This window comes from Engraulis encrasicolus, chromosome 21, assembly GCF_034702125.1.
Source record: "Engraulis encrasicolus isolate BLACKSEA-1 chromosome 21, IST_EnEncr_1.0, whole genome shotgun sequence".
NCBI classification, from domain to species: domain Eukaryota; kingdom Metazoa; phylum Chordata; class Actinopteri; order Clupeiformes; family Engraulidae; genus Engraulis; species Engraulis encrasicolus.
Genome location: NC_085877.1, coordinates 51,088,243 through 51,098,325, shown reverse-complemented (window position 1 = coordinate 51,098,325; position 10,083 = coordinate 51,088,243). Strand labels below are relative to the sequence as shown.

The 10,083-nt window shown below is 47.5% G+C and overlaps 1 protein-coding gene across 1 annotated transcript in view; it reads right to left on the bottom strand.

Annotated features, from left to right (window-relative positions):
- Positions 1 to 9,857, bottom strand: part of adgra3 (adhesion G protein-coupled receptor A3) — a 51,051-nt gene extending 41,194 nt beyond the window's left edge. Inside the window, exon 1 of the mRNA XM_063186954.1 lies at positions 7,898 to 9,857. Within this exon, the coding sequence (XP_063043024.1) occupies positions 7,898 to 8,277 (380 nt within the window). The 5' untranslated portion in view covers positions 8,278 to 9,857. The remainder of the gene's footprint in view (positions 1 to 7,897) is intronic.
- Between the last annotated feature and the right edge of the window lie 226 nt (positions 9,858 to 10,083).

Below are 10,083 nucleotides of genomic sequence, written 5' to 3'. Positions count from 1 at the left end.
AGGCCTACTAGCTAGCATCCTTCAACAGCTGGGTGTCTTACTGCATACTGGCTAGTCTTCTTCAGGTGGGTGTCTTAGTGCATACTAGCAAGTCAGATGGGTGTATATAATGCATACTAGCTAATTAGCTGGGTGTCTTCGTGCACATCAGCTGGGTGTCTGAATGTATACTAGCAACTCTGCTGGGTGTCTGAGTATATACTAGCCAGCATACAGTGTCCGAGTGCATGCTAACTAGCCTACGGAGTCAGTCTTCATATGCTAGTGTCCTTCTTCATATGCTAGTGTCCTTCTTCATATGCTAGTGTCCTTCTTCATATGCTAGTGTTTTTCTTCATAAGCTAGTGTTTTCTTCATATGCTAGTGTCCTTCTTCATATGCTAGTGTTCTTCTTCATAAGCTAGTGTCCTTCTTCATATGCTAGTGTTCTTCTTCATATGCTAGTGTCCTTCATAAGCTAGTGTTTTTCTTCATATGCTAGTGTCCTTCTTCATATGCTAGTGTCCTTCTTCATATGCTAGTGTCCTTCTTCATATGCTAGTGTTCTTCTTCATATGCTAGTGTCCTTCATAAGCTAGTGTTTTTCTTCATAAGCTAGTGTCCTTCTTCATATGCTAGTGTTTTTCTTCATAAGCTAGTTAGTGTCCTTCTTCATATGCTAGTGTCCTTCTTCATATGCTAGTGTCCTTCTTCATATGCTAGTGTCCTTCTTCATATGCTAGTGTTCTTCTTCATATGCTAGTGTCCTTCATAAGCTAGTGTTTTTCTTCATAAGCTAGTGTTTTTCTTCATAAGCTAGTGTCCTTCTTCATAAGCTAGTGTTTTTCTTCATATGCTAGTGTCCTTCTTCATATGCTAGTGTCCTTCATAAGCTAGTGTTTTTCTTCATATGCTAGTGTCCTTCTTCATAAGCTAGTGTTTTTCTTCATATGCTAGTGTGCGTCATAAGCTAGTGTCCTTCTTCATATGCTAGTGTCCTTCATAAGCTAGTGTTTTTCTTCATAAGCTAGTGTTTTTCTTCATAAGCTAGTGTTTTTCTTCATAAGCTAGTGTTTTTCTTCATATGCTAGTGTCCTTCTTCATATGCTAGTGTCCTTCATAAGCTAGTGTTTTCCTTCATATGCTAGTGTCCTTCTTCATAAGCTAGTGTTTTTCTTCATATGCTAGTGTGCGTCATAAGCTAGTGTCCTTCTTCATATGCTAGTGTCCTTCATAAGCTAGTGTTTTTCTTCATAAGCTAGTGTTTTTCTTCATATGCTAGTGTGCGTTATAGCTAGCATATGGAGCAGATGGGTAGAGCAGGATGCTGACTTCAATACCTGGAAGCACATCAGCTGGGTATCTGAGGAGATGCTAGCTAGCTAGCTAGTCAGCTGGGTATCTGAGGAGATGCTAGCTAGCTAGCTAGTCAGCTGTGTATCTGAGGAGATGCAAGCTAGCTAGTCAGTTGGGTATCTGAGGAGATGCTAGCTAGTCAGCTGCGTATCTGAGGAGATGCTAGCTAGCTAGTCTGCTGGGTATCTGAGGAGATGCTAGCTAGCTAGTCTGCTGGGTATCTGAGGAGATGCTAGCTAGCTAGTCAGCTGGGTATCTGAGGAGATGCTAGCTAGTCAGCTGGGTATCTGAGGAGATGCTAGCTAGTCAGCTGGGTATCTGAGGAGATGCTAGCTAGCTAGTCAGCTGGGTATCTGAGGAGATGCTAGCTAGTCAGCTGGGTATCTGAGGAGATGCTAGCTAGCTAGTCTGCTGGGTATCTGAGGAGATGCAAGCTAGTCAGCTGGGTATCTGAGGAGATGCTAGCTAGCTAGCTAGTCTGCGTATCTGAGGAGATGCTAGCTAACTAGTCTGCTGGGTATCTGAGGAGATGCTAGCTAGCTAGTCAGCTGGGTATCTGAGGAGATGCTAGCTAGTCTGCTGGGTATCTGAGGAGATGATAGCTAGTCAGCTGGGTATCTGAGGAGATGCTAGCTAGTCAGCTGGGTATCTGAGGAGATGCTAGCTAGCTAGTCAGCTGGGTATCTGAGGAGATGCTACAGGGCTCCAGAGTGCGACCAATTTGGTCGCATATGCGCCCATTTTTTCCAATGGTGCGCCTAAAAAATATTTTTAGGCGCACCGGTGCGACCAGCCATCAGTAGAACAAAATCAATTACCAAACAACCGTTTTAATGGACATAAAATTAATAGTCATTCTACAGTAGTGGCCCATCATCACGCAATAAAACGTGTCGATGCGGTCATTCCTTCAACTCCGCTGAACTACCGGTAGCTTTCTCCCCCTTCCTTGTTCACAGGCAGCCCGACGTTTCAGAATAGAATGTTCGACTTCGCTCAACTATCCGAGTTCACATGTGCCAGCTAGTTTTGTGTCCTCAACCAGTTTTGCAACGGACGAGAGAGATACAATCACGGTAAAAACAGCGAAATGACTTGAGGATATTTTAAACATGAGCGAGTCACAATCACGGGGAAAAACGAAATGGCTTGAGCGGATATTAAACATAGCCACACAAAAACGCAGACGGGTGCGCGGATAATAGCCCGTTTCAGCCGCGTGCAGAGCTGGCACAACAGGTGACGCGCTAGTCTGTCGGGACTTCTGTAAGAGTTTTTTGATAGCGACTAGGGCAGGCTACATACTGCCTATCAGTCGGCAAGGCATCGTTCATGCACCTTGAGACAGCACGAGAGAGAGGGAGAGAGAGAGTGAGCGAGCGAGCGCACTAGTGCTGTCGTGTCTGTTCGTAGCGCTTGCTAAGATAGCCTACCACAATCATTATGCAGAGGGAGAGCGCTCAAAAATGTGGAAATAGACAAAACCCAATTCACCTCAGATTCCACTGTAAACATAGGCTAGGCTATTTGTGTCTAATGATTTAAAAAACCATACCTTTTTAGTAGGGTTTGTTATAAAAAAAAATCTATCAAACTATCTATCTATCTATCCATCTATCTATCCTCATATTGGAACTCTGTGCTTGTGTTGCGTGTGTAGCCTTTATAAGTTATTGCAGAAAAGGCTGGTATGTTGATCTTACTTGTCACTACTGACTAAAAGGCTACTAATTTGGTCTTTTCTACCAGCCAAACTGAAATTTCACCAGCATTTGGCCGGTTGACTGGCTGGTGTTAATTCAGAGCCCTGCTTGTAGCCAAGATGTGTTAGTTAGGTAGCCTACTGTCATGTCTTTTATAAGGAGCACATTTGGAAGACTAGCCTATGGCACATGGAATGCTCCAGGTCTTTTAAAATAATTATAACAATAATAATAATAATTATTATTATATAATTATTATTATTATGATGATTATTATTATTATTATTGCTATTATTATTATTATGATGATTATTATTATTATTATTGCTATTATTATTTTAAATTCTTGTTTTGTAAAGCTGAGGTGCGTATGTATGGGGTGGTGAAAACATTTGGGTGCACCTAAATTTTGTGCTGGTGCACCTAAAAAAATGTTTTAGGCGCACCAGTGCAACCAGTGCAAAAAGTTAGTCTGGAGCCCTGTGCTAGCTAACTAGTCTGCTGGGTATCTGAGGAGATGCTAGCTAGCTAGTCAGCTGCGTATCTGAGGAGATGCTAGCTAGTCAGCTGGGTATCTGAGGAGATGCTAGCTAGTCAGCTGGGTATCTGAGGAGATGCTAGCTAGCTAGCTAGTCTGCGTATCTGAGGAGATGCTAGCTAGCTAGTCAGCTGGGTATCTGAGGAGATGCTAGCTAGCTAGTCTGCTGGGTATCTGAGGAGATGCTAGCTAGCTAGTCAGCTGCGTATCTGAGGAGATGCTAGCTAGTGAGCTGGGTATCTGAGGAGATGCTAGCTAGCTAGTCAGCTGGGTATCTGAGGAGATGCTAGCTAGTCAGCTGGGTATCTGAGGAGATGCTAGCTAGTCTGCTGGGTATCTGAGGAGATGCTAGCTAGCTAGTCTGCTGGGTATCTGAGGAGATGCTAGCTAGCTAGTCAGCTGCGTATCTGAGGAGATGCTAGCTAGTCAGCTGGGTATCTGAGGAGATGCTAGCTAGTCAGCTGGGTATCTGAGGAGATGCTAGCTAGCTAGCTAGTCTGCGTATCTGAGGAGATGCTAGCTAGCTAGTCAGCTGGGTATCTGAGGAGATGCTAGCTAGCTAGTCTGCTGGGTATCTGAGGAGATGCTAGCTAGCTAGTCAGCTGCGTATCTGAGGAGATGCTAGCTAGTGAGCTGGGTATCTGAGGAGATGCTAGCTAGCTAGTCTGCTGGGTATCTGAGGAGATGCTAGCTAGCTAGTCAGCAGGGTATCTGAGGAGATGCTAGCTAGCTAGTCAGCAGGGTATCTGAGTGCAAAACAGCTGGAGAAACAATCAGACGGGAAGAGGAGGATCACAGACACGAAGAGAGAGAGAGAGAGAGAGAGAGAGAGAGAGAGAGAGAGAGAGAGAGAGAGAGAGAGAGAGAGAGAGAGAGAGAGAGAGAGAGACAGAGAGAGAGAGAGAAAGAGAGAGAGACAGAGAGAGACAGAGACAGAGAGAGATGGAGAGAAAGAGAGAGACGGACAGAAAGAGATGGGGGAAGAAAGAAAGAAAGAAAGAAAGAAAGAGAGGGAGAGATGAAGAGAGGGTGAGACGGAGAGAGAGAGAGATGGAGAGAGAGAAAGAGAGAAAGAAAGAAAGAATGAAAGAAAGAAAGAGAGAGAGAGGGAGGGGGGGAAGCGAGGGATGTCTGCTTGGGTCGTCTGGTGGCCCCTGGGAAAGGGCTGTCTGGGAAGTATAACAAGTCTGTAGCCTGCAGCAGCAAGTCTGGTGTCCACACACACACCATACCAACACCCTCAGTGTGTGTGTGTGTGTGTGTGTGTGTGTGTGTGTGTGTGTGTGTGTGTGTGTGTGTGTGTGTGTGTGTGTGTGTGTGTGTGTGTGTGTCCTTGTGCGGATGTGGTGCGCTTTCCTGCCGACCTGCTAAAACACTTTGTGCTGGATACTTCACCGGTTGAGGAGTAGCCACATGCAGTATGTCACGTAAGTGAGTACACTACACCCCTGCAGTGTGTCACGAAAGTGAGTACACTACACCCCTGCAGTTCTGGCAGATTTGTGAGTATATCTTTTCATAGGAAAGCATTACAGAAATTTCACTTTGACACAATGTTTAGTGACCTTTGAACAACATATTTAACCGCTTAAATTTCTTGTTCACTCAGAACAGCAACAAAACTGAGCTCATGGTGGTGGGATCGCCATCACTGCTCAAGAAGGTTGGAGATTTCCACCTGGACATTGATGGCTGCTCAATTATTCCAACTCATGAAGTCCGTAACCTGGGGGTCATCTTGGATACATTTCTATCCTTTCAGTCTCACATCAAGAAAGTTATCAAATCTGCTTTCTACCACCTCAATAACATATCAAGAATCAGGCCCTCACTCTCCAAGACAGTTACAGAGACCCTCACGCATGCCTTCATCTCCTCCCGTCTAGACTACTGCAATGCCATCCTGCTTGATCTACCCAATAAGGCCATAGACAGACTGCAATATGTCCAGACTTCAGCTGCCAGGATCATAACAGGCACTAGGCCCTGGCAGCACATCACCCCCGTACTCAGACAGCTACACTGTCTCCCCGTCAAATCTCGGATCATCTGCAAAGTCCTCCTCCTCACCCTCAAGTCCCTCCATGGTCTGGTCCCCCACTACCTCACAGACCTCCTCCACTCCTATGACCTCTCAAGATTACTGTGGTCCTCCTCCAAGGGTGAGCTGGTCATCCCCCGCACTAGTCTCAAGGCCACCAGTGACAGAGCCTCTCATGTGGCTGCCCCACTCCTCTGGAATAACCTACCCAGCCACATTCAAAATGCCCCTTCACTGGCCATCTTTAAACAACACATTAAAGCCCATCTCTTTTTGGAGGCCTTTGACTTCTAGTGTCCACAAGCACACACCTATACACACTTACACTGATACTATGTAAAGTGACCTTGGGTTTTTGACAGGCGCTATATGAAACGAAGGTATTATTATATTATTATTCGAAAAAAAAAATAAAAATACAGCCATTAATGTTTAAACATGTACCCACAAAAGTGAGTACACCCCAGGAGGGGCCGTGTTAGCTCAAATCATCTCGAAATTAAAAGGGATTAAAAGGGAGGTCATCGGTGTGCGTTTCAACCTTTCTTTGCATTGAACTTTTACATTTTGAGTGTGCCCCTGGCTTAAATAGATTGGTGTGAGATTTGAATGCAATCCTAAGGAGAATATCATGATCTGCTTCAGTAGTCACAGTGCATGTTGACATGCATGTTTCTTTTAGGTGTATTTCAGATTGCCAATGTCGACAGCATTCATGCATCCCCAAACCATGTCAGTCCCACTACCATGCTTGGAGGATTCACTTTTTTCGGTAAAACTCACTTGTTTACCAACAAACATGCTTGACACCATCTAAAGTATATTTGTTTATCTTGGTCTCTTCAGATCACACAACATGGTTCCAGTGACCCATATCCTTGGTCTGTTCATCTCTCTTGCCTACTCACAATGTGAAGGTGTGTGTGTGTGTGTGTGTGTGTGTGTGTGTGTGTGTGTGCTGGGCCTACTCACAGTGTGACGGTGTGTGTGTGTGTGAATGTGTGTGTGTGTGTGTGTGTGTGTGAAGGTGTGTGTGTGTGTGACGATGTGTGTGTGTGTGTGTGTGTGATGTCTACTCACAGTGTGACGGTGTGTGTGTGTGTGTGTGTGCTGGGCCTACTCACAGTGTGTGTGTGTGTATGTGTGTGTGTGCTGGGCCTACTCACAGTGTGTGTGTGTGTGTGTGTGTGTGTGTGTGTGTGTGTGTGTGTGTGTGTGTGTGTGTGTGTGTGTGTGTGTGTGTGTGTGTGTGTGTGTGTGTGTGTGTGTGTGTGTGTGCTGGGCCTACTCACAGTGTGACGGTGTGTGTGTGTGTGTGTGTGTGTTTGCTGGGCCTACTCACAGTGTGTGTGACGGTGTGTGTGTGTGATATCTACTCACAGTGTGACGGTGTGTGTGTGTGTGTGTGTCTGTGAAGGCGTGTGTGTGTGTGTGTGTGTGTGTGTGTGTGTGTGTGTGTGTGTGTGTGTGATGTCTACTCACAGTGTGACGGTGTGCGTGTGTGTGTGTGATGTTTACTCACAGTGTGTGTGTGTGTGTGTGTGTGTGTGATGTCTACTCACAGTGTGACGGTGTGTGTGTGTGTGTGTGTGTGTGTGTGTGTGTGTGTGTGTGTGTGTGTGATGTCTACTCACAGTGTGACGGTGTGTGTGTGTGTGTGTGTGTGATGTCTACTCACAGTGTGACGGTGTGTGTGTGTGTGTGTGTGTGTGTGTGTGTGTGTGATGTCTACTCACAGTGTGACGGTGTGTGTGTGTGTGTGTGTGTGTGTGTGTGTGTGTGTGTGTGTGTGTGTGTGTGTGTGTGTGTGTGTGTGTGTGTGTGATGTCTACTCACAGTGTGACGGTGTGTGTGTGTGTGTGTGTGTGTGTGTGTGTGTGTGTGTGTGTGATGTCTACTCACAGTGTGACGGTGTGTGTGTGTGTGTGTGTGTGTGTGTGTGTGTGTGATGTCTACTCACAGTGTGACGGTGTGTGTGTGTGTGTGTGTGTGTGTGTGTGTGTGTGTGAGTGTGTGATGTCTACTCACAGTGTGACGGTATGTGTGTGTGTGTGTGTGTGTGTGTGTGTGTGTGTGTGTGTGTGTGTGATGTCTACTCACAGTGTGACGGTATGTGTGTGTGTGTGTGTGTGTGTGTGTGTGAGTGTGTGATGTCTACTCACAGTGTGACGGTGTGTGTGTGTGTGTGTGTGTGTGTGTGTGTGTGATGTCTACTCACAGTGTGACGGTATGTGTGTGTGTGTGTGTGTGTGTGTGTGTGTGTGTGCTGGGTCTACTCACAGTGTGACGGTGCGGTTGGGGAAGCTGTCTGGTGGCATCAGCTCCCTCAGCTCCATGCTGCTGCACACCACCTTCCTGTCCCCCGACCCCAACTTCCTGTCCGCAGGGGGGCCCGGGGGGGCCACAACCGGCGGGGGGCCCGTGCCTTTACTAGCCCCGGGCCCGCGCGACTTCTCCTCGTACACCTTACAGTCGGAGGAGGAGGAAGAGGAGGAGGAGGAGGAGGCGGCAGCGGACACGGACGTGCCTTGGCGTCCACACAGCGCGCTGCAGAGCACGAGACAGAGCAGCACACGGGCAGCCATGGCCACCACGCCGCGCACCACTGGACAGCTAGGGGAGCGCCCCGAGCCGGATCGGGATGGAGGGATAATTAGCATTTCAATAAAACACACTCCCACGCACGCACACACACACACACAGACCCTGGAGGGCCCACCGCCAACACTGTAGCCTACCCCCCAAAAGGCTCTGAAGGAGCCAGAGAGGAGAGTGGGCAGTGGAGACTAAACACACTCACACACAGAGAGTTGTAGACCACACACACACTCCCACTTCTCAGCTCTGCTCTTATCCAGCGGTAGACTGCTGTCGGCTCATCTTGACTCTTCACTTATTCCGCTTAGCACTCTATTCGGCAGGCTCCCATGGTGTATTCCCATAGGATCAAAAACGTCTTCCAGACTGTCTTTGTGTGTGTGTGTGTGTGTGTGTGTGTGTGTGTGTGTGTGTGTGTGTGTGTGTGTGAGAGAGAGATAGAGACAGTGAGGTGTGTGTAGGTCTATCTGTGTGTGTGTGTGTTTGTGAATAAGGCCAGCAGGAATCCTTATAACTCTATGCACCACCAGTTTCCCATGTTAGACTGTGTTCCCATTAGATCAACATACTGTTTGTGAGGTGTCCGAGTGTGTGTGTGTGTGTGTTCGCGTCAGTAGTAGGTATGTGTGTGTGTTTCTGTGTTTGTGAATCAGGCCAGCAGCAGCCCACACATCCTTTGTTGTCCTCGAGAGCGAGACTACAACCAGAACTCGGCCATGTCCGAACGCCGCGCGCTCCGAACGCAGCTAAAGTTCCATTCCAACTTGCAGCCGCGCTCGAGCGTTAACGTTTAACATCCACACAAGTATTTCGCTGTTGTTATTAGTTGTTGTTTATTGTTGTCGTCAGGACATAAACTCCCTTCTGGCAGTAGAGTAGTTTTCTTCTTCCGTTTCTCCAGCCGAGTCTGGCGGCCAACTCCAGATAACACACATAGCTCACACGCACACTTAAAACACACAGCTCTCTCTGCATGAAATATGACCAGACAGCCCAGCGTTGCATGAAAATGCTTAACTATCGTACCAAAACATCAACATGATCGTTGTAGGGAGCCTTTTGGGAAGAAATGATCCTACTCGAACACGCACACACACACAAATAGCTCTCTCGCTGCAGGAAATATGAGCAGCAGACAGCCAGACTCGAGCAGCCAACTCTACAACTTTCCCCAACAGCAAACGGAGGAATAAACTCTCGAAGGCAGAAAGGAACAAAAGACGTAGCGTCGGCTCTCCCCTAAAGCAGGAAAATGTTCAGTCCCGCAGAAGAGAAGCTGCAAAACAACTTGAACTGTTCCACACAGAGCGAACTGTTTCTCTTTCTCATGGAGATGATGGTAGTTTGGAAACAAAGCCACTTTTTTTCAAACTCTTTGAAAACAAAACAGCACACCGACTGACTCGGTCGCTTTTTTCCCAGGACGATCCAGCCCAAGAACACTCAGATCCACGTCTAGAACTAGAGCTACTCCACGCAGCTCCGAATCAGCGCGAGGAAAGGAAAGCGGCCAAAGTAAATCCATAAACAGCCGTAGGGCACGAGATTGGAGATCAGTATCCTGGCGTCCTCGCGGCTAGCTGCCTCCTCCTCGACGTAGCTCGCAACTCCCCAGTCCATTGAGAAGAGCACCCCCCCTCACGCACCCCTCTCCTCTCACGCTCGCACCGCCCCCGCCCCCGCCCGCGAGAAAAAAATACTCCAATGTCGCGTTTCCGCCCGGTGACGTCACGGGGGAAGGGAAAGGTAGGAAAGGCTCGCTCTCACGGCACGAGCGCTGAGTTCTTTGAAGTCTCCCGACCCGAGCCCCTCGCGCGCTGACGATAGAAAATACAGGTCAAGTCAAGACTGTATTCCAGCTGCAACCC